The 23,730-nt window shown below is 48.8% G+C and overlaps 2 protein-coding genes across 2 annotated transcripts in view; both read right to left on the bottom strand.

Annotated features, from left to right (window-relative positions):
- SYMPK (symplekin scaffold protein) overlaps positions 1-23,730 on the bottom strand; it is a 257,360-nt gene that overhangs the window by 155,971 nt on the left and 77,659 nt on the right. The gene's annotated exons all lie outside the window — the stretch shown is intronic.
- MYPOP (Myb related transcription factor, partner of profilin) lies at positions 6,376-12,975 on the bottom strand. Its single transcript, XM_081200554.1, has 3 exons — positions 12,680-12,975; positions 11,772-12,377; positions 6,376-7,822 (listed from the first exon to the last, which is right to left on the bottom strand). The coding sequence occupies exons 2-3, from the start codon at positions 12,223-12,225 to the stop codon at positions 7,152-7,154; spliced, it is 1,125 nt and encodes a 374-aa protein (XP_081056680.1). The 5' UTR covers positions 12,226-12,377; positions 12,680-12,975; the 3' UTR covers positions 6,376-7,151.

Here is a 23,730-nt window from a genome sequence, read left to right as displayed (position 1 = left end):
AACTTTTAGAAGACATCTAAAGGCAGCCCTGTTTAGGGAAGCTTTTAATGTTTAATAGGTTATTGTATTTTAGGGTTTTGTTGGAAGCTGCCCAGAGTGGCTGGGGGACCCAGCCAGATGGCCGGGGTATAAATAATAAATGATTATTATTATAACCCAGGTGCCTGACTTTTACCTTCACCAGAGTTTCGGAAAAGCCCAATTAATTCCACCTGCCCTCAATTTGGATAATAAAATCCAGCCACATCCATGTGTCGTCCCCCCTTCCCTGATTCTCTTCGTACACTGTTTCCCCCCCCCCCCACCCCTCTTTCTTCCCAGGAAAGAGAGCAACGAGGCCCTAAAGGGTTAATTCAGCTTCTAGTGCCCAGGAAGTGGAAACTACGTTTCCCAAGATGCAGTGCGCCTCAGAAGCCCGGATGCTGTTGCGCATTTCCTGGTGGCCCCCCTCCCCGCTTTCCTGTTTCTGCTCTGCGAGTCGCCCTCCCTCCTTGTGCGGAGAAGATCATAGGTCCGCTGGAGGGGAAGGTGCGGAGGGGGGGTTCCCGACGGACGGAGCAAAAAAAATAAATAAATAAAAATTAGAAAGTGCAAAGCTCGCAGCCCAGGGGCGTACGCGTGATGGGCACCTTGCAAAGCAACAGATGGGCGAGGGTGTGAAATTGGAAATAAGTGAAATCATTGCATTGCAGGGGGTTGGACTAGATGACCCTGGGGTCCTTTTCCAATTCCAACTCTACGATTCTGTATGATTGCTCCCCGCTAAAAAACGAAGATCATGGCTACTGGTCCCATCACCTCCTGGCAAATAGAAGGGGAAGAAATGGAGGCAGTGAAAGATTTTACTTTCTTGGGCTCCATGATCACTGCAGATGGTGACAGCAGTCACGAAATTAAAAGACGCCTGCTTCTTGGGAGAAAAGCAATGACAAACCTAGACAGCATCTTAAAAAGCAGAGACATCACCTTGCCAACAAAGGTCCGTATAGTTAAAGCTCTGGTTTTCCCAGTAGTGATGTATGGAAGTGAGAGCTGGACCATAAAGAAGGCTGATCGCCGAAGAATTGATGCTTTTGAATTCTGGTGCTGGAGGAGACTCTTGAGAGTCCCATGGACTGCAAGAAGATCAAACCTATCCATTCTTAGGGAAATCAGCCCTGAGTGCTCACTGGAAGGACAGATCCTGAAGCTGAGGCTCCAGTACTTTGGCCACCTCATGAGAAGAGAAGACTCCCTGGAAAGGACCCTGATGTTGGGAAAGATGTTGGGCACAAGGAGAAGGGGACGACAGAGGACGAGATGGTTGGACAGTGTTCTCGAAGCTACCAGCATGAGTTTGACCAAACTGCGGGAGGCAGTGGAAGACAGGAGTGCCTGGCGTGCTCTGGTCCAGGGGGTCACGAAGAGTCGGACACGACTAAACGACTAAACAACAAATGGACTGTAAAAGCTGCAAATACTTAATAAATTTTGCAGAACACGGGCAGGCTCTCCTCATATGTAAGCTTAGCAAACCCACACACAGTGAGGGTGGAAATTTTAAACGCCAAACGCCTTGGGGGAAAAATGGAAATGGATGCTTGTCTGTTCCAATCCAGACAGTGTCCCCAGTATGAAGAATTGCTCAAAAGTATATTTCAGGAAGCTGTGGGATCCTTTACACCTTAAAAAGGATGATGGGAAATTCAGTGCTGGATTAAACCCTCTGGAGGCACCTTTAAAGTCGAGAGTGGATTTCATGCTCTTTATTTAGCTCATACTAGTGAGGAATGGAAGTTCCCCCAGAATGTCTGCTTTATATACATTATTTACACAATGGGCCCCATGTGATTGGCTAATTCCGGGATTCTCCTGTAGGCCAATCAGGTTGCGGATTCACTTCCACCTGGAGCTGAATTGGGTGGCTCCTGTGGACCAGTCAGACTGCTGCATTCTGGATCCTATTGTTCTAGGACCAATCCGACTGCTGCATTCTGAATCCTATTGTTCTAGGACCAATCAGACCGCTGCATTCTGAATCCTATTGTTCTAGGACCAATCAGACTGCTGCATTCTGGATCCTATTGTACTAGGACCAATCCGACTGCTGCATTCTGGATCCTATTGTACTAGGACCAATCCGACTGCTGCATTCTGAATCCTATTGTTCTAGGACCAATCAGACTGCTGCATTCTGAATCCTATTGTTCCAGGACCAATCAGACTGCTGCATTCTGAATCTTATTGTTCTAGGACCAATCAGACTGCTGCATTTTGGATCATATTCAACTCAGTACATAACACACCTATGTAGTCAAAATCTCCTGGAGGGGAGCCCTTGCAAATTATTTCCTAATACAGTACTTGGTTTTTCATTTTCCTTCAGGATCAAATCAATATTATTTTGATCCGTTGTTGTGGGGCCTGTAAAAGTTATGGGGCTCCTAGGCTGGTGCCTATTCTGCCTATTTGGTAATCTGGCAGTGGGGAGACTGTCCAGTCGGAGGCTCAGGGTGGCAGAAATTTGGGTAGATCCTTCGGAACACCTTGCCACTGGATCAGGGAAGTGATGGCATAGGCCGAGGATGAGGAAGACCTTTCAGCCCTTCAGGGGCACATTCTTTTCTGAGAGGCACACGGCAGCGGTAAGCAGGGCCAAAGACAAAAGTGCGCAGGGCAATAGATGTCAATTTTGCCTTTACAGAGTAGGCTAGTTGCTACACACACACACAAACAAACAAACACCCCTCTCTACCCTCCATCGCTGGTATAACAGGGACAAGATCTGTTGTCTGTGCTTAAGGAGAAAGAAAGAAAGAAAGAAAGAAAGAAAGAAAGAAAGAAAGAGAAAGAAAAGAAAGGAAAGCGAAGGAAGGAAGGAAGGAAGGAAGGAAGGAAGGAAGGAAGGAAGGAAGGAAGACATAGCTAGCAGGGAAGCTGTACCTCGGGGATAATAATATAATAATTATAATAATTTATTATTTATACCCTGCCCATCTGGCTGGGTTTCCCCAGCCACTCTGGGTGGCTCCCAACAGAATATTAAAAACACAATCAAACATTAAAAACTTCCCTAAACTTCCCTAAAATATTTTAGCAGCTCAAGGGCCACATTCCCTTCTGTCAAGGTGTTATGTACTGAAGTTCTCACCCTGGGCCAGCAGGGAGATACTGTAGATAGTTTTCACTCAAGTCCACATATGCAAATAAGGAATTGGAAGTGACGTTCAGTGATTGGATAGTTACGGAAGGTTGTTACTGTTGCCTTGTAGTTGAGCTCTCTATAAGCAGGTTGGCTGAACCCTTCAGTTCAGTTCTGTTCTGTGAATAAACAAGAGCTGTCTGAAGAATCGCTGTGTCATCTGATATGTTCACCCACAACTTAGCACAACCTTTTGGGGGCCACATGACAATGGTGGGCGGAGCCAGAGTCAAAAGTGTCAGGGCAATAAATGTGACTGCTGCCTTTGAACAGTAGGCTATTTTCTACCTGCGCACGCAACACATCCCTTTATCCAGACAAGCATAGACAAAACGTTTAAGGGGTCGCTCTCAAGAAGAGAGTGAACTTAAATGAACTTCCTCTCTCTCGATCTCCTTTACTTCCCACCCCCAATTTTGGATGCAAAATAAATGAATAAATGGATTTGTGTGTCTTCGCCTTCAGTTTGCCTGTACCACTTTCATAACTTACTAGTGCAGTAGGCTGCATAGATAAAAGTTCAAGCGCTGAACTGGTCTGGCTTGCAAGAACCAGCGCAACTCTTTCCTAAGTGGGGAGGAACCCACAGAAACGGTTATTATGCCCCAAGTTTTACTTTGGCCTAATTCTGAACACCCCTCTCTTTCTGCCGGCATGTCATTTTGGAGCCAATACGCTTGGGGCAGCAGGTTAAATGTGAAAAAAACCCTTGCTATATCTCTCTCTATACCGTATTTTTCGCTCTATAAGACTCACTTTTTCCCTCCTAAAAAGTAAGGGGAAATGTGTGTGCGTCTTATGGAGTGAATGCAGGCTGTGCAGCTATCGCTGAAGCCAGAAGAGCAAGAGGGAATGTTCTGTCCCATGAGACCAGGGCCCTTCAGGATTGAACTTCCTTCCGCAGAGCCTGTAAGACAGAGCTATTCCGCCTGGCCTTTAATTTGAATCCAGCCTGATCTTTTATTTCTCTTCCCTTCCCTCCCCCTCCCCTTTTATGAAGATCACCCTCTCTGAGACCCCACAACTAATTCTCCCCTGGCCTCCTCGCTGGCCCAAGTAGGACCGATTCAGCCAGCTAGCCCTGGGGATTACCTAAAGCTTATTTCCCCTAAATTGATTTTTGAATTTAATTGTTATTCATGTTTTTATACTGTATTTTATGCTGCTTTTATAATTGTTTTAAATTTGTTGTTTGCCACCCTGAGCCCGGTTTTTGAACTGGGAAGGGCGCAGTATAAATAAAAATTATTATTATTATTATTATTGTTGTTGTTGTTATTATTCTCAGTCATGGGTTCAAGCCCCATGGTGGGCAAAGGGGGGTGGACTAGATGAATCTTAGGGTCCCTTCCAAATCTATGTGGCTGGGGTGGTGCTGGGAGGGTGCTCAGCCCAGGGAGAGCCCCAGGGTCTGCATTTGGCTTGTGATGTAGTAGTTATGACCGAAGGACCCGACATCCACAGCGTGAAGAGAACAGCATATACAGTGGTGCCTCGCAAGACGAAAAGAATCCGTTCTGTGATTCTCTTCGTCTAGAGGTTTTTTCGTCTTGCGAAGCAAGCCCATTGGCGGATTAGCGCTATTAGCGGCTTTTAGCGGCTTATCGGATCAGCTGATAAGCGGCTTAGCGGCTTAGAAAAAGGGGGGGGGAAAGGGAAAAAAACCCACAGGAACTCGCAAGACATTTTCGTCTTGGGAAGCAAGCCCATAGGAGATTCGTTTTGCGAAGCACCTCCAAAACGGAAAACTTTCGTCTAGCGAGTTTTCCGTCTTGCGAGGCATTCGTCTTGCGGGGCACCACTGTAACATCGTTTGCATTGTGTGTGTGCGCACAAGTGCTTTCTAAAATATTAAGGTCGCTATTTTGTCCCCTAAATATCTCCACGGTGCCTAGGGAACAACTTGCACCTTAAGATCAGCAAGACAAAGGAGATGGTGTTGGACTTTCGGAGGAAGAGAGGAGAACTAGCCCCGCTGTACATTGGGGAGGGCTGTGTGGAGAGAGTCTCTTCCTTTAAATTCCTAGGAGTTTATCTCAGCGAAGACCTTACTTGGAAAATAAAAACAGTGGTACTTCAGGTTAAGTACTTAATTCGTTCCGGAGGTCCATTCTGAACCTGAAACTGTTCTTAACCTGAAGCACCACTTTAGCTAATGGGGCCTCCTGCTGCCGCCGCGTCGCCGGAGAACGATTTCTGTTCTTACCCTGAAGCAAAGTTCTTAACCTGAAGCACTATTTCTGGGTTAGCGGAGTCTGTAACCTGAAGTGTATGTAACCTGAAGTGCATGTAACCTGAGGTACCACTGTACAACCCAGGTGGTTAAGAAAGCCCAACAGAGACTCCATCTCCTCAGAGTATTGCGGAAGAACGATGTCAGTCAACATTTGATAATCTCCTTCTACCGGTCCACAATAGAAAGTGTCCTTTCATACCGCATCACAATGTGGTATGCTGGTTTGACATCAACTGATAGGAAGTGCCTACAGAGGGTGCTGTATTCACAAGATATTATGGGCTGTCCCGTGAATCTGCTGGATGAAATAGTGGAAGAACGTTGCCTCAGGAGGGTGAGGAAAATTCACACCCTGACCAGCACGTTCTTGATCTCCTGCCCTCGGGCAGAAGATATAGAAGCATGATTAGTCGCACCAAAATGGTAAAGAACAGCTTCTATCCGTGGGCTGTTAGGCTGCTGAATGAAAAGATAACAACAGGGCAACTGACTTTCGGGTTTGGTGGGTGTGCATCAGTAAACGAGGGGAATTAAGACTAAGAGAGCTGAGTGGGGGGTGCTCGTGTAATCTCACTGTACAGTGGTACCTCGGGTTAAGTACTTAATTGGTTCCGGAGGTCCGTACTTAACCTGAAACTGTTCTTAACCTGAAGCACCACTTTAGCTAATGGGGCCTCCCGCTGCCGCGGCGCAATTTCTGTTCTCATCCTGAAGCAAAGTTCTTAACCTGAAGCACTATTTCTGGGTTAGCAGAGTCTGTAACCTGAAGCGTATGTAACCTGAAGCGTACGTAACCCGAGGTACCACTGTATACAAGTTGTACAAGTGATAATAAAGCGTTTCAATTTCAATTAAATTGGTGAGAATGAAGTCCCCTTTTACTTGCAAAAAGCTCTGCCCCAGAACTCATCTCTGCCCCCCTCCCCACACCGTCACCGTTTCATGAACACAAGGGAGCTGTAGTACGAAAATAGTTTATTGAGCTTCCGTAGGGGACGGGGCAGAGCAAAGGGAATGGCCGGAATGGCTTCAACTTATGCCGGAATGGCCGAGAGCTGCTTTTGGGCAACCTTGCCCCTGCCCCTCCACGTTGGGGCTTTTCGGTTGAGGATGCTTTTGGCTTTTCAGGCGCTGGGAAGGGCTTCGAAGAGAGGGAAGTTGGTCTTTGTGGGACAGGGAGGCGGCAAAAACCCTCCCCACCCTGTATTCCCCCCTCCAAGAGTGTCTTAATGCAAAAAGCAATTGGGACTGGGTGAGTTGGGGGGGGGAGACACTGCCAAAGCTGGGGAGCTGGCAGAGGGTTGGGGTTTTTTTGGGGGGGGGACGGTCTGTCCGATTTCCCCTTTTCTGGTTGGCTTTCCATCCTGGGTTTCAGGCGCCCGCAAAAAAAATGCACGACCCAGCAGCTGTGTGTTGCCGCTTGCAAGGACTTTGGCAAACACTCCTGGCCCCACTGCCTCACGTGGGGCTGCAAAAACCGGGTGGCGAGGGGTGTTTCTTGAGCATTGACAGGCTACCCGGCGTGGCCTGGGGGTGGGGGTGGTGGAGACCCCTTGCAACCAAAACCACAGGGCCCGGGGGTGAGTCTGGACTGTGTTTTGCAAAGGAACGGACAACCTTTGGAGATCCCTTTGGGGCAGAGCGTCGAGAGAAGTCGTTCTTCTCGCTGGGCATCTGCCCCATGTGTCTTCCCCCCCATAGGGGGCAGCGTCAGCACCAGGTCCTTGGCAGTGCTCACAAGTTCTTCCAGCGCCCCCTGCGTTTCCGCGTGGGGATCCCTTTCCTCCGCTTCTGGGGCGCAGGGGACGGCCCGCTTTTGGCCGCAGGCTGGCCTTCTTCGGCCACAGGACCCCCTTCCTCCTCTCTCCTCTCCAGAGACGGCTCCTCCTTGGTGGCGAAGGTGGCCCTGGGCGGCGGGGTCTCCGAGGAAGGGGCCGGCGGCGCGGGGCTCGGGCTCTCCCCCTGCGGGGGGAGCAGGCCGTTCGCCTGGGCCGGAAGGAGGGGCAGCAAAGCCGCCACCACGTCGGTGAGCCGCTCCAGGCCTTGCCGCAGGGTGTAGGTCAGCTCGCGGACCGCCTCGGCCGTCTCCCGCTGGGCCTGCAAGAAGTCCAGAGGGGGTTCGGCGGGCAGGTCGAGGCGGGTGCGTCGGCGCCGCAAGGGTGGCGAGGCAGAGGGGCACGGGGTGCTGCCCAGCGGCTCCGCAGGGGAGTGCTCTGAGTGCGGCCTGCAGCCTAAGCTGGCCGGAGAAGGCGCCATTTGGATGATCTGCAGTGAGGCGGGCTGGGCTGAAGGGGGCGCCGGCGAGTCGCGTTCCTTGGGCCTCAGTAGACCCCCGTTCAGGGTGCAGCAGGAAGTCCGCGCAGAAGTCTCTGGGCTGCAGGAGAGATTGCCCCTGGCAGGCATATCTGCAGAGGGGGAGGGAAGCAGAAGATTGACAATGCAGGCACCTGGAATAATCATCATCATCATCATCATCTTATTATTTATGCACCGCCCATCTGGGCGGCTTCCAACAAAACACTAAAATACAATAACCTATTAAACATTAAAAGCTTCCCTAAACAGGGGTGCCTTTAGATGTCTTCTAAAAGTCCGGTAGTTGTTTATCTCTTTGACATCTGGTGGGAGGGTGTTCCACAGGGCAGGTGCCACTACCAAGAAGGTCCTCTGCCTGGTTCCCTGTAACTTGGCTTCTCGCATTGAGGGAACCACCAGAAAGCCCTCGGCGCTGGACCTCAGTGTCCGGGCAGAACGATGGAGGTGGAGACGCACCTTCAGGTATACTGGACCGAGGCCGTTTAGGGCTTTAAAGGTCAGCACCAACACTTTGAATTGTGCTCAGAAACGTACAGGGAGCCAATGCAGATCTCTCAGGACCAGTGTTATGTGGTCCCGGCGGCCGCTCCCAGTCACCAGTCTAGCTGCCGCATTCTGTTTTTTTTTTTATAAAAATTTTTTATTGCGTTTCTTTCCATAAGTGAACAAATTTGTTTGGACAACAATATACAAGAAACATTTTCCATATATATAAAGAAAAACATAAAAAAAAGAAAAGATCATTATAAAATTTTTTCGCCATCTTTTTGGACCTCCTCGCATCCTCTCAGCATTGCGTTCATCATTCTAACCAATTCAGCAATTTATTATTTTATTTCCCAACTTATTATACCTTTGTATTTATTATGTTACCAATTTCAAAAATTTGTAATTTAATTTTAACACTCTTAATAAACATAATATTTTGTTTCTAGTTTGTCTCATTTTTTTCCCCATCAATACTTACTTTATCATTTACTTAAAATAAATTGCAGAAGCATAACGTTTCTTAATCGTGCACAATCTTAACACTCAAACAACTTATAATATTTTTGCAAATAGTCCTTAAATTTTTTCCAGTCCTCCTCCATTGTTTCTTCGCTCAGATCTCGAATTCTGCCGGTCATTTCTGCCAACTCCATGTAGTCCATCAGCTGCGTCTGCCAGTCCTCCAGTGCCGCATTCTGGATTAGTTGTAGTTTCCGGGTCACCTTCAAAGGTAGCCCCACATAGAGCACAAGCGAGAGATAACCAGAGGAAACCAGAGGAAACTCCTTTTCCTAGGCAGTGTTAGAAATTCAGCTATATAACCTAGGCACCACGTGGTCCCTGAACTCTAGGTTACAGTCGCCACAACGTCAGTTTACCAGTGGGTCAGACTGGATGACCCTTGGGCCCCTTAAAGGTAAAGGGACCCTTGACCATTAGGTCAAGTCGTGACCGACTCTGGTGTTGCGACGCTCATCTTGCTTTACTGGCCGAGGGAGCCGGCGTACAGCTTCCGGGTCATGTGGCCAGCATCACTAAGCCGCTTCTGGCGAACCAGAGCAGCACACGGAAACGCCGTTTACCTTACCGCCGGAGCAGTACCTATTTATCTACTTGGACTGGCATGCTTTCAAACTGCTAGGTTGGCAGGAGCAGGGACCGAGCAACAGGAACTCACCCCGTCGCAGGGATTCGAACCGCCGACCTTCTGATCGGCAAGTCCTAGGCTCTGTGGTTTAACCCACAGCGCCACCCGCGTCCCTTACAGTTCTACAATTCTACGATCTCAACTACCTTGCTTGACTGTGGCTTGCTCTTGTGACAATTCACACGTATGCAAGGAGAAAGACAGGAGGGGGAAGGTATTCACTAGGGAGCAAGGCAGAGGTTTTTAAACTGTGGCTGCCAATCTAGCGCCCAGAAACCGCCATGTGGTCGCCATTAGACCCACGGCAGTAGCAAAACGCGCCTGGGGAATTTCAAACACAGTTCTTGGGGCCGGCTATTCCCCCATCACCAAGCTGCTGTTTCACTCCGGCCGGCCCTTTCTGGGCCAGCTGTGCGTGGGCAGAGAAAGCATGTGGCCAGAAGCCCTTTGCGGTCCTTACCTCTTTGGGCACAGACCTGAATTCTAACTCCGTGTTCTGAAAGATCTCTCTGCCTGCAGGATCTAGCTCCTCAGGGGAAAGGCAGGGCTAAAGCCCCTTTTCCCCACAGGCTAGCTTTCCGGGTGCAAGCTCCCTTCCACATGGCGGAGCATTCAGGCACCCGAAAGCTGCCTAGCCCCTGCAGGGCTGTGCTGGGTGCTAGTTCTGCTGCTGTGTTGCGAATGACTCTTTCTCTCCTGCCTCCACATCTTTCTCGGCAGCCTCAAGGTTACAACCGGGGAACGAGTTGTGTAGGCATGGAGTTGGCAGCCGCAACTGGCCTCTAGCCCACCTGAGAGTGGGCACGGGCGTTTTCTCTCAGCACTTGTGCCCTGCGTCGAAAGGAGCCGTGGCAGCCGGGAGCCAATCGTGGACTTGGATCACAGCAATAACCTCGCTTCGTCCTGCTGTTTGCCTCTCCTGACCTGAAAGCACTTTGCGAGATTGGAGGCCAAGATGGTGACTCGGGGCTGAGGAAAATGCGCTCTGCACATGCACAGAGACACCCGTTTCCTGGACACTGGCTCGCATATGCCCAAACTGATTCCCAGCGTTGGAAGAAGGTTGCAGAGATAAACCACTGGCACGCCGGACGAAGCCAGGAAGCGCCAGGGAATTCTTCCGTCATGGATGTGGAGCTAAAATAGTGCATTGTGGGGAAACCCCTCTTTCTCTCCCCCCCCCCTTGCTTTCCTCCCTCCTTCAAACCTGGAGCAGGAATTTCCCAAAGTAGGAAAGAGAAAAGAATGTCTCTTAGGGTCATGGGTTCGAGAAAAAGATTCCCGCATTGCAGCGGGTTGGACTAAATGACCCTCGTGTTTCCTTACAACACAACAATTCTGTTATTCTGTGTCTCAGTTGTATCCCTGGCCCTATTGATGTGGGGGAGACTTGAAAGGATATTTCAGGTCAGGGGGGCGTGAAGCGCAGCACTGCCTCCCTCACCAAGCAGAGTCATATTTGCTTGCCATCCTGCTTCCCCTGTTCTGTGCGCTTACCATGCCAATATAACTCCCTGCCATTTATTTGAGCTTCAGCTCTGGAATCCAAGGCGTGGGTGGCAATGCGGAGATTAAAATAGCATCCCTTCGAGGCCCAAATCCCTGTTCTCGGAGCAATTAGGTTTCTGAGCATGTGCAGAGTGCCTTTCCTCCGCCATCTGGAGTCGCATTTGGATCTTACGAGGTTAGATTGGCGCCGGCACAGCATGCATTTAAAACACACGGCTCCCCCCTGTACACCCAGAATCCTGGGAACTGTAGTTTGTTATAAAGGCGCTGGGAATTTTAGTTCTGTGAGTGATAAGAGATAGGGCCGTGAGCTTCTTCTCTCTTTCTTGCCCTTCCCTGCCCAACCCCAATGGCAAAGGCATTGGCCTGTCGCGTGCCTCTTTCTTAAAAACCAGAAGTGCTGCAAATCAAAGCGAACTGACACCCTTCCCCACACCCAATCTGAAATCGCCCCCCCACCATCACTTCACACACCCCTAGACCCATGGGGGCATCTGTGAAATGGAGGCAAAATCCTTAGCCCAGACTCCAGCTCAGGCAAACACAGACCACTGAATACATAACAATCTGCTTGCCACTATCCAAGGGTAAGGCACTCTTCACATGGTCAGAGGTGCACACACACACGACTTCACATTGTGCCTCGAATCAAGCCCTTCTCGGTCCTCCAGCGCCTCATCGGTTTAGAAACCAGCTCCTGGCGGCGGCATGTGGAGTTTTCAGTTTTTTACCCCACGCTGTCAGCGTGCCAACCCACATGTGGCAAGCCTCGGGCCCTTACACTCTGCCAATCTGTCCTTCCCAATGCCTTGGCAGAGCTGGGCCCCGGAGGACACCTGCTTCGGCCGCCGGCACCCGCCCGCCGGAGGGATGGGGTGCCCGCAGGGACTCACCTGCGCCATGCTCAGCCGCCAGCCTGTAACTGGGGGTGGCGAACCCCGGCGTGTTCTGCAAGGTGCCAGGTTCCACCCTGCCCGCCCCCATTACCACGCCAGGCCCCAGGATGGCGAAGATGGTCTCTTCCTCGGCCGAGAAGGTCTCGTCGCAGGCGCTGCCGGCCCCCTGCGTGGAGTGGGGCACCCTCGCCAGCTTTTCCTTGGTGCGGCGCTTGAAGTCATTCCAGCGTTTCTGCACCTCTTGCCCGGTCCGCTTCCAGCTGGTGATGCTGTTGATCTTGGCGGCGATGCCCTCCCACACCCTCCGCCGCTCGGCCACCGTCACCCGCCGGCTCTGGGTGCCGTACAGCTTGGCGTAGTTGGCACGGACCTCCTGGATCAGGATTTGGTTCTCCTCGTAGGAGAAGCGGGGCTTGCGGAGGCGGGTGATCTCCTCGCTGTCACCAGACATCCCGGTGCCCTTCTGCTGCTGCTGATGCCAACGCCGCCGTTCCCCGGTGCCCACTGCCGGGCTCCTTCAAGCTCTGGGAAGCAGTTCTCTCGGGCTGCCGGTGCCCAGTTGGCACCGCTGCATGGGCACCCTAGCCAGGGCGGGTGCTGGTCCTGTCAGAGAAGGAGAGAGAGAGAGAGATGATTGGCATCGCCCAGCAAATGCACTGGGCTGGCACCTTGCAAGTTTGGGTGGGTGGGTGCCACAGCGCCACGCTGGCTGCCCAGCACCTCTGCTTTTCGCAGGGGGGTCCCTCTGCCACAGGGCCCCCCCAAGCCTCCCCAGCTGGGAAGGGGGTGTCTGGGGAGGGCTCCTCCTGAAGGGGGTCTCCGCTCCCGCTCAGCTGCTGCCTTGCTGCATTGAAATGCCTCCCCCGCTCCTCCCTCCCAGTTCCTCCTCCTCCTCCTGCTGCTACCGGGCATGCGCCTGGCTTCGCCGCACTCCCAGCAGGCCAAGGGGCGGCCTGGATGGTTGCCCCGGGCAACCGAAGCCTGTCGCCCGCTCTTCTCGCAGGGCCTGGCAGAGCGGGGAGCAGGAGCGCCCCAAAGGCTTCTGGGAAATCAGAAGCAATTGCATCCCCTCCCCATATTTCTGGGGGGACGCATACCCCTAAACATTTTGGGAATCGTTGTAGTTTTGTCCACATATACTGTATTTATTTCCCCCGATTTGAACTATAAAATGGTGATTTTCTGGAGTCAAAATAAGAGAACCCCTAAACATATTTTTTTTAGAAAAAAGCACTGTGTATGTGTATATATATATATATGTGTGTGTGTGTGTGTGTGTGTGTGTGTGTGTGTGTGTGTGTGTTCCTTTCTTGCGAGGAATTTCCCTTATAAAAAGGGGAAAGTTAACAGCTGTGAATATACATATACAGCAATTGCACCCCCTATTATATATATATACACACACACACATAAACACATACACATATATATCCTTTCTCATGTATTCCACTATTCGTTTCATTCATTTTTGTTTACAGTTCTGCTAAGATGGTATTTGTACAATATAATCTTATATATTCCTTAAATATTTTCCCTTCATATATTTTCAGATTTAAAGCTGCTCTGACTTTTCCCGTCAATTTTGCTAGTTGGAAAGATTCTATCATGAGTGGGGTTTCTTAGATGTGCCTTTTGAAATACTGAAAACAACCAAGTTTTCCCACGTTCATTTTCTCCGTTGTTCCCCCCCCCCCCACAAATGCGTGCATTTCCTGAAGGCATACTCTGAATTAGCTGTGATGGTTAAAACACAGACAGAGTGGGTGGTGACAAAATGCACAAACCATGGGTGCAGTTTGACTGTTCCGAGCAACACACACACAAACATTCGTGCTGTTTAGGGAAGCTTTTAATGTTTGATGCATTACTGTATTTTAATATTTTGTTGGAAGCCGCCCAGAATGGCTGGGGAGGCCCGGCCAGATGGGCGGGGTATAAATAATAAATTATTATTATTGTTGTTGTTATTATTATTATTATTAATGCATTGTCAGCCACAAACGGGAATCGGTTGTGCATTCCTGATTAAATCCCCCAGAACCCCGGGTACCATACCTAATGCAGACAAGACCTAAAATTCAGCCATTAATCATCCCTTTTGAGTAAATGGGTTACCTCCAGCAAGAATATCCTGCCTCGACAGAAACAAATGCCCTTCTCTTTTGCATTTCTTGAGGCATTTAATCCAGTTGCTTTCAGCAAGGATGGAGTCGCCTAATTACAGCAAGAACCGATTTGCTAAGACACCCCAGTGACTTTGCCTTACTTTCCCCTGGGGTGGATCATGGCCAGGGCTGGATGAGGCCCTAGGCTACTGAAGGTAATGGGCCCTTTATATGTCCAGCTGTCCTTTGACAACAACAAAATGACGCTGTTTTGTTGTTGTTGTTGCTGAATATATGCTATATGGTAACTTATGGACCTAATAGTTGTTGTTTAGTCGTTTAGTCGTGTCCGACTCTTTGTGACCCCCTGGACCAGAGCACGCCAGGCACTTCTGTCCTCCACTGCCTCCCACAGTTTGGTCAAACTCATGTCGGCAGCTTCGAGAACATTGTCCCACCATCTCGTCCTCTGTCGTCCCCTTCTCCTTGTGCCCTCCATCTTTCCCAACACCAGGGTCTTTTCCAGGGAGTCTTCTCTTCTCATGAGGTGGCCAAAGTCTTGGAGCCTCAGCTTCAGGATCTGTCCTTCCAGTGAGCACTCAGGGCTGATTTCCTTCAGAATGGATACGTTTGATCTTCTTGCAGTCCATGGGACTCCCAAGAGTCTCCTCCAACACCATAATTCAAAAGCATCAATTCTTCGGCAATCAGCCTTCTTCTTTACATCAGCTCTCACTTCCATACATCACTACTGGGAAAACCATAGCTTTAACTATATGAACATTTGTTGGTAAGGTGATGTCTCTGCTTTTTAGGATGCTGTCTAGGTTTGTCATTGCTTTTCTCCCAAGAACCTAATAGTTATCTAAAGCCGTTTGCACATGTTACCATGCTACCAGTCCATGCAGAATGTAGGCACCCTATATACAGAAATGAGCAAACTGGTGATATTTTAGGGAGCAGGCTAGCAGGCGGGGCCCATGACTTACATCATAGGAGCCTACACAACACAAAACACTTGCTGTATGTAGGTTTTATTTTATTTGGGTTTTTTTATCCTATATTTTGGAAATGTACATCCAGATTTTTTTTTCTTTAATTTTTCGGGGGCCCCCAAGAGAGTGGGGCCCTAAGCTATAGCTTGTTTAGCTTATACATAAATCTGGCACTGGGTCATGGAGGTGACCCGTGACATATACCGTATTTTTTGCTCTATAAGACTCACTTTTCCCCTCCAAAAAGTAAGGGGAAATGTGTATGCATCTTATGGAGCGAATGCAGGCTGCGCAGCTATCCCAGAAGCCGGAACAGCAAGAGGGATTGCTGCTTTCACTGCGCAGCGATCCCTCTTGCTGTTCTGTCTTCTGAGATTCAGAATATATTTTTTCTTGTTTTCCTCCTCCAAAAACTAGGTGCGTCTTGTGGTCTGGTGCGTCTTATAGAGCGAAAAATACGGCAAATTCAGGTCAGTGTCCATCACCAGGAAGACTATTCCTATAACAGGATACTCCTGGAATCCCAAAGTTGCCCAGTTTTTTGACACTCCGCCAGAAGGCTTCTCAGACTTCCCATCTGATCACTGCAGGAGTCTGACTTCTTCTTTAACCATCCAGCCAATATCATTTATTCTTTACCTTTCGTTCCTTTGCCTCTGCCTCTGGTCTGTGTTGTTATTTTTCTCTTTGGGATCCGTCAGGACTGCCTCGTAGAAGCACCAGCCAGCGTCCTTCTGCAAGAGAACTCCCCTTCTGTCTCTCCCCGACCCCTTTTTAAACCCTAATTGGGTTCAAAGGCTTAAAATAACAACAACAACAACAAAACAGGCATTTGAATCCTGCATCAAAGTGGGTCAGACCCCTTCCAAGCCTGCAATTCTACGATTCAAGCACTGCCCCACTTCGATGGGTCTGTTTAAAATAAGTGGGCTTAATAATAATAATAATAATAATAATAATAATAATAATAATAATAAATGGGCTTAAAATAACAACAAAAACAACAACAAAACAACATGAGCATAACAACAACAATAATAAATGGACTTAATAATAATAATAATAAATGGGCTTAATAATAATAAATGGGCTTAAAATAACAACAACAATGTGGGAATTATAATAATAAATGGGCTTAAAACAACAACAACATGAGCATAATAACATAATAACAACAACAACAATAATAAATGGGCTTAATAATAATAATAATATATGGGCTTAAAATAACAACGTGGGAATAATAATAACAACAATAATAGGCATAATAATAATGTGATGATGATGATGATAATGATGATGATAATAATAATAATAATAATAATAATAATAATAATAATAATAATAATAAATGGGAATAATAAGAAGAAGTAGACAGGGTGAATAAAAGGCCTTCACTGATAGTGGGGACCATCGGAGCCAGCTCCTAGTGGCTGAGGTCCCTTAGGGGCCCCCAATAAAATATTTGTGGGGTTGAGCCTCCAGAAAGTTGATGGGCATTGCCATTATAATCCATCATGTGGAATGGGGCTTCCCTCCCCCCCCCCGGTTTTATTCAAGTTGGCACCCCCAGCAATGACTTCAGGTCCATGGGCAGAGCCTACATTTCACACCTATGGCACAGCTCACAGCAGTGAGCTGTGAAGACCCCAGTTCAAAGATCACCATATCCACAATTGGGGGGGGGGGGAGCAACAGCAGAGATTCTTGCACTGCAGAGGGTTGGACTAGATGACCCTCAGGGGTCCCTTCCATGAAAAACTCACCCAGCAGCCTTGGGCTCAGTTTGCCCGTCAGTGCTATGGGGGTAATTGCATAGGGAGTCTGCAGGACTGTATGAGAAAGTGCTTAGTAATAGTAATTTATTATTTGCACCCTGCCCATCTGGCTGGATTTCCCCAGCCACTCTGGGCGGCTTCCAACGAAGATTAAAAATACATTAAAACGTCACACATTAAAAACTTCTCCAAACAGGGCTGCCTTCAGATGTCTTCTAAATGTCAGGTAGTTGTTTATCTCTTTGACATCTGAGGGGAGGGCATTCCACAGGGCGGGAGCCACCACCAAGAAGGCCCTCTGCCTGGTTCCCTGTAGCTTTGCTTCTCGCAGTGAGGGAACCGCCAGAAGGCCCTCGGTGCTGGACCTCAGTGTCCGGGCAGAACAATGGGGGTGGAGACGCTCCTTCAGGTATACTGGACCTTTGAGGCTGTTTAAGGCTTGAAAGGTCAGCACCAACACTTTGAATTGTGCTCGGAAACGTACTGGGAGCCAATGCAGGTCTCTCAGGACTGGTGCTATGTGGTCTCAGCGGCCACTCTCAGTCACCTGTCTAGCTGCCACATTCTGGATTAATTGCAGTTTCTGGGTCACCTTCAAAGGTAGCCCCACGTAGAGCGCGTTGCAGTAGTCCAAGCGGGAGATAACCAGAGCATGCACCACTCTGGCGAGACAGTCTGCGGGCAGGTAGGGTCTCAGCCTGCATACCAGATGGAGCTGGGAGACAGCCGCCCAGGACACAGAAGGCAGTCTTTCAATTCTCCTCCTCCTCCCTATAATTAAAAATATTGGATGCGGGTGGCACTGTGGGTTAAACCACAGAGCCTAGGGCTTGCTGATCAGGAGGTCGGTGGTTTGAATCCCCGCAACGGGGTGAGCTTCCGTTGCTCAGTCCCTGCTCCTGCCAACCTAGCAGTTCGAAAGCACATAAAAGTTCAAGTAGATCAATAGGTACTGCTCCGGCGGGAAGGTGAACAGCGTTTCCGTGCACTGCTCTGATTTCGCCAGAAGTGGCTTAGTCATGCTGGCCACATGACCCGGAAGCTGAACGCCGGCTCCCTCGGCCAATAAAGCGAGATGAGCGCCGCAACCCCAGAGTCGGCCACAACTGGACCTAACGGTCAGGGGTCCCTTTACGTGGACGTGATAGGGAGCTGGCTATTTCTCGATATTGCAGTGCTACCTTTTGCCCACTAGAGGGAGTATGACACCTTCCTGTTATCCTCTCCTGCTCCCCGACTTTTAATGGTTGTACAGTATGTATATGAATGATGCTATGTACGGAAATGGGCCAGCAGGGGGCGCTTTCCCACCTGCCTAGTGATTCATTTCCCTGCTCTGTGTGTTTGTGGGTTTGTGTGTGTGTGTGTGTGTGTGTGTGTGTGTGTGTGTGTGTGTTAGAGGTCGCAGGAGGCTTGGCAATGGAAGGCAGGGTGTCATCCTGCAGGCGATGGGACCCCCTGCAAAAGGAGGTCAATGGGGGGGGGAGGTAGGGGTGGGACTGGCTAACCTCCCTGTTCCTTGGCTCTGGCAGGCAGCGCAGCAGCTGAAAGGGACTCCCTGTGTCCTGGCGCAGGGGCTGGAGGCCCTGGACTCGCAGGGGTCAGCAAACTTTTCCAGCAAGGGGGCCGGTCCACTGTCCCCCAGACTTCGTGGGGGGCCGGACTATATTTTGAAAATAATCAAAACATTAATCGATTAATGCCTGCAGGAGACTTTGTGGATATTTAAGTTATAATTAGAAAAATCTTAATAATTATTCATAAAGGAATCAGCTTATAAGAAGTAAATAAGGATGCCAGAAACAGGATAAAGGAAGCATTTTATTTGGTTGTTTGTATTGTTGTATACAGTGGTACCTCGGGTTACATACACTTCAGGTTACATACGCTTCAGGATACGGACTCCGCTAACCCAGAAATAGAGCTTCAGGTTAAGAACTTTGCTTCAGGATGAGAACAGAAATCGTGCTCTGGCGGCGTGGCAGCAGCGGGAGGCCCCATTAGCTAAAGTGGTGCTTCAGGTTAAGAACAGTTTCAGGTTAAGAACGGACCTCCAGAACGAATTAAGTTCTTAACCCGAGGTACAACTGTATTATGCTTGTTGTTTGTTATGTTTGTGTCTGATGGGGTGGATTTCTGTGTTGGGGGGTTTGTGTTATGTTGTAAATAATATTCCCAATAAAAAGTTTTATATATATATATATATATATATATATATATATATATATATATATATATATAAAATGAATGAATTCCTATGCCCCACAAATAACCCAGAGATGCATTTTAAACATATTCTACTCATGTCAAAACACGCTGATTCCCGGACCGTCCGCGGGCCGGATTGAGAAGGCGATTGGGTCGGATCCGACCCCCGGGCCTTAGTTTGCCTACCCCTGCCCTGGAGAGACTGTGTGGCCCAGGGAGGAGGGTGTGTGTGGAAGAGCGAGGGAGCTGCGCAGAGTCCAGATGTGTCAGCCTTGGACAATAGGCGAGCGGGAAAAGGACAGACAGATGGCCCAGCTGATACAATGGACCAGGCGTTTAGCATTCAGGAGCCGTTCTCGGCTGACTTGCCGCCTCCCCTCCCCCTCCGCCCTGCTCCGCTATTGAGCCAGCCAAAGGCCAGGATGAAAAGGCCTTGCCAAAGCCCATCTGCTCCCTCTTTCTCCTTCTCTCTCTCTCTCTCCCCACATTCATCCAAGGAGCAGACAGAGAGAGAGAGAGAGAGAGAGAGAGAGAGAGAGAGAGATTTCTCCCCATTTTCTCCTTCCTCAGAACTGCTGGCGGGTGGGAAGGAAAGAAGGCGATTGCTGTGTTTAATTGCACCCTGATTAAAAGCGCAGCTTGATCTTTCTTTCCTTCCTTCCATCCGTCCGGCCTCCTTCTTGCACCCATTTCACAGGTTGGAGGAACTGAGGCCGAGAAACAGACCCCCAGCCAGCCCAAACTAAGGAGCGTCAAGTTCATGGGCCAGCAGGGAGTGCAGAGGTTCATTGACTTGAAAGAAAGAAAGAAAGAAAGAAAGAAAGAAAGAAAGAGAAAGAAAGAAAGAAAGAAAGCTTGATTTGGAAACAATTGGTCTTTCCCCATTCTCAAATGTGCATAAACTGTCTCTGGTTGCTGTGTTGATGAGTTGCAGCAGAAAACAAGAGAAGAGGGAGTTTTGATGTGTGCTGCTTCTTGTTTGAAGCCTAGCAGGTGACAAGAGAAATCACATTTTTTCCTCACTCAAACTGGGCAGCCCTTGTGCCTTTTGCCCAAGAGGCAAAAGCGAAGCCCTTGGTTTTCATGGAGTTGCAGTGATGGGGAAACCTGCCCCTGTGAATTTTTGCCTGCGACGCAGCCGTCAAAGGCGCAGGGGGCCCAGCCAGGGAAGAAAGTTAGCAACTCTCCTTCAGGGCAGTGGGAGACCGAGCAGAGAATTTCTCAACCAGGTCCTGAGTGCGAAGGAGGAACCTATTATTTAACGTGATTCCTCAACAGTGGCGTAGCGTGGGTTGTCAGCACCCGGGGCAAGGCAAGTAATTTGCGCCCCCTAACTCGTGGATTTGCGCCCCCTAACCCTAACCCCAGATGTTGCGCCCGGTGCGGCTGGCCCCCCCTGCACCCCCCACGCTACGCCACTGTTCCTCAAGGTTGCAATATTTCAAAAGGGGACCTCGAGGGTCAACAATCTGTAGAGAGGGCCTGGGGCCACTGGCTTGCTTGCTGTCCTGAAAGTCTGTTTCCGTTAGCAGGATCGGGGCCAAATCCATTGCCAGCCAGGATTTTTCCAAACAGCTCAGCGTTCCCTCCTCAGGCTCCGTTGAACAAGATGCTGAGCTCCTCAGGAAAAGCTTCATTTATTTTTGTGCTTATGTGGGAGCCAGAATCCACAGAGCGAAAAGAAGAGAGCAATGGGGGGGGGGATAATTCAGCTGCTGGGTAGCACACAGGGGCCACAAACTCATCGCCATGACAGGAAATTTGGGAGGGATTGCAAATATGGATCATGAGAGCCTTGAAAGAGGCTGCAAGATCTCTTGTGGGGTGTTTGTGTGGAGGGTCTCCCTTTCTGCAACGCTCTGTCCTTTGGTCACAGGAAGATGTGATTGGGGTGGAACCTAGGAGCTGAGAGAGAGTGCTGTTTTTTCGGGAAAATACTTAAATTATTATTATTATTATTATTATTATTATTATTATTATTATTAAGGAAATCAGCCCTGAGTGCTCACTGGAAGGACAGATCGTGAAGCTGAGGCTCCAGTACAGTGGTACCTCAGGTTACATATGCTTCAGGTTACATACGCTTCAGGTTACAGACTCTGCTAACCCAGAAATAGTGCTTCAGGTTAAGAACTTTACTTCAGGATGAGAACAGAAATCGTGCTCTGGCGGCGCGGCAGCAGCAGGAGGCCCCATTAGCTAAAGTCGTGCTTCAGGTTAAGAACAGTTTCAGGTTAAGTACGGACCTCCAGAACGAATTAAGTACTTAACCCGAGGTACCACTGTATTTTGGCCACCTCATGAGAAGAGAAGACTCCCTGGAAAAGACCCTGATGTTGGGAAAGATGGAGGGCACAAGGAGAAGGGGACGACAGAGGATGAGATGGTTGGACAGTGTTCTCGAAGCTACCAGCATGAGTTTGACCAAACTGCGGGAGGCAGTGGAAGACAGGAGTGCCTGGCGTGCTCTGGTCCAGGGGGTCACAAACAATCGGACACGACTAAACGACTAAACAACAACAACAACAATTATTATTATTATTATTATTATTATTATTATTATTATTATTATTATTATTATTATTATTATTATTATTGGAATAAGGGCCTCTGTTTGCACTGAGTGGCACTTAACAGGAAGCATAAAAGCTGCCCCCCCCAAAAAAACCCACCCCCACATTGTCACAGGAAGAGATATGTCATTTTCTGTTCCTGGATGAGTGTTGGAGCAGGGAGACAGAAATTCTGTACCAAGGAAAGCAGAATTCCATGGCCTGGGCAAATTATGCAAATGGAGGAAAAGCATATGATTTTATACCAGTAATTTGGTTTGCTTTTTCGAAAGCATTCTCATTTATTCTGCTTCTTCTAGTTGTGGCTCCCAGTACGTTTCCGAGCACAATTCAAAGTGTTGGTGTTGACCTTTAAAGCCCTAAACGGCCTCAAAGGCCCTGTAGACCTGAAGGAGCGTCTTCACTTCCAGCCCGGACACTGAGGTCCAGCGCCAAGGGCCTTCTGGCAGTTCCCTTGCTGCGAGAAGCCAAGGGAACCAGGCAGAGGGCCTTCTCGGTGGTGGCACCCGCCCTGTGGAACGCCATCCCATCAGACGTCAAAGAGAAAAATAACTACCAAACTTTTAGAAGACATCTGAAGGCAGCCCTGTTTAGGGAAGCTTTTAATGTTTGATGCATTATGGTATTTTAATATTTTGTTGGAAGCCACCCAGAGTGGCTGGGGAAAAATAAATTATTATTATTATTATTATTATTATTATTATTATTATTATTATTATTATTATTATTATTTTATTCCCGCGAGGGCCTGGTCTAGCAATCTGGCATCTCATGTCCTGACGAAAGGAGATGTGTGATCCGCAAAGCTGATGCCATCATAAATGCGTTTGCAATGCGCCAGATGGCTGGCAGGGCCTGCCAAAAGGGGCATCGAATGGGTGTCACACACACACACACACACACACACACACACACACACACACCATATCTTATCTCATGGCCTGTTATTTTCCTGTTCATCCATCCCCAAACAAACAGGCTCAGCTAGTTGTTGTTGTTGTTGTTGTTGTTGTTGTTTGCAATGTTTTCCCCTTTCTCTTGATCAGGTGCCAGCAAACTTTTTCAGCAGAGGGCCGGTCCACTGTCCCCTCAGATCTTCTTGCGGGCAGGACCATTTTTTGAAAAATATATATGAACAAATTCCTATGCCCCACAAATAACCCAGAGATGCATTTTAAACAAAAGCACACATTCTACTCATGTCAAAACACACTGATTGAGGGCTGGATTGAGAAGGCGATTGGGCTGGATCTGGCCCCCAGGCCTCAGTTTGCCTACCCCTGCTCTTGATGCTCTCATCCTCTGCAACATGCAAGCTGGGTTTTATATTGCCAGGCGCCCTGGCCTCACAGCATTTATGCTTTTGCAAAAACTCCTAGGTCCAAGTCTCAGCGCACCCCCCCTTAAAATATCTCAGGTGAGGGAGCTGGAATGAGCCTCTGCCATAAGACCTTGGAGAGCTCCTGCTGGAAGAGCCTGCAGTTCAGGGCTGCATAGATGGTTAGATGGCGACTCCTTTTTGAAACAACTCCCTCCTCATTTATCCTACAGATTTGACTTCTGTAATCAGGCCACATGGCAGCCTATCCCTTCAGGGGGCAAAAGCACCACGAAGTCTACCTAGGGAATTGCCAACGGCTTTGGCGCCATTCTCTGCCGTCTTAAGAGATCCACAACCAGGGGCCCCGGGGCCCTTTGACCAGAGTGTCCCTTAACGGTGGCAATACTACACAATAGTGCCACCTGCTGTCACCTGGAGCAATCGTGATGCAAAGCACATGTGTGCCTCTTGAAGTGTGCCCGGAAAAGGCCTGGGCAGCCAGTATGTGGCAGCAGGTAAAGACTTTACCTTCCTAATGGTCTTAAGAAAGCACACAGGTTTCTAGCCCTCATGATTGCAAATGTGCTCTTTTACAGGCGATGCCGGGTAAGTTTCGGAAGCCAGAAGAATCACGGAATAAAAGCTCCCTGTATCAGAAGACAGGGCTTTGGGTTGCTGCAAAATCCCTTATAATAATAATAATAATAATAATAATAATAATAATAATAATAATAATAATACCCCCTATATCTGGCTGGGTTTCCCCAGCCACTCTGGGCAGCTTCCAACAGAACACTAAAATACAATAACCTATTAAACATTAAAAGCTTCCCTAAACAGGGCTGCCTTCAGATGTCTTCTAAAAGTTTGGTAGTTATTTTTCTCTTTGACATCTGGTGGGAGGGCGTTCCACAGGGCAGGCGCCACCACCGAGAAGGCCCTCTGCCTGGTTCCCTGCAAACACACTTCTCACAGT

Source organism: Podarcis bocagei, assembly GCF_964188305.1.
Source record: "Podarcis bocagei genome assembly, chromosome: 7".
Taxonomy (NCBI): Eukaryota; Metazoa; Chordata; class Lepidosauria; order Squamata; family Lacertidae; genus Podarcis; species Podarcis bocagei.
Note: the sequence above shows the minus strand (reverse complement) of the source record. Positions and strands in the feature narration are given on the sequence as shown.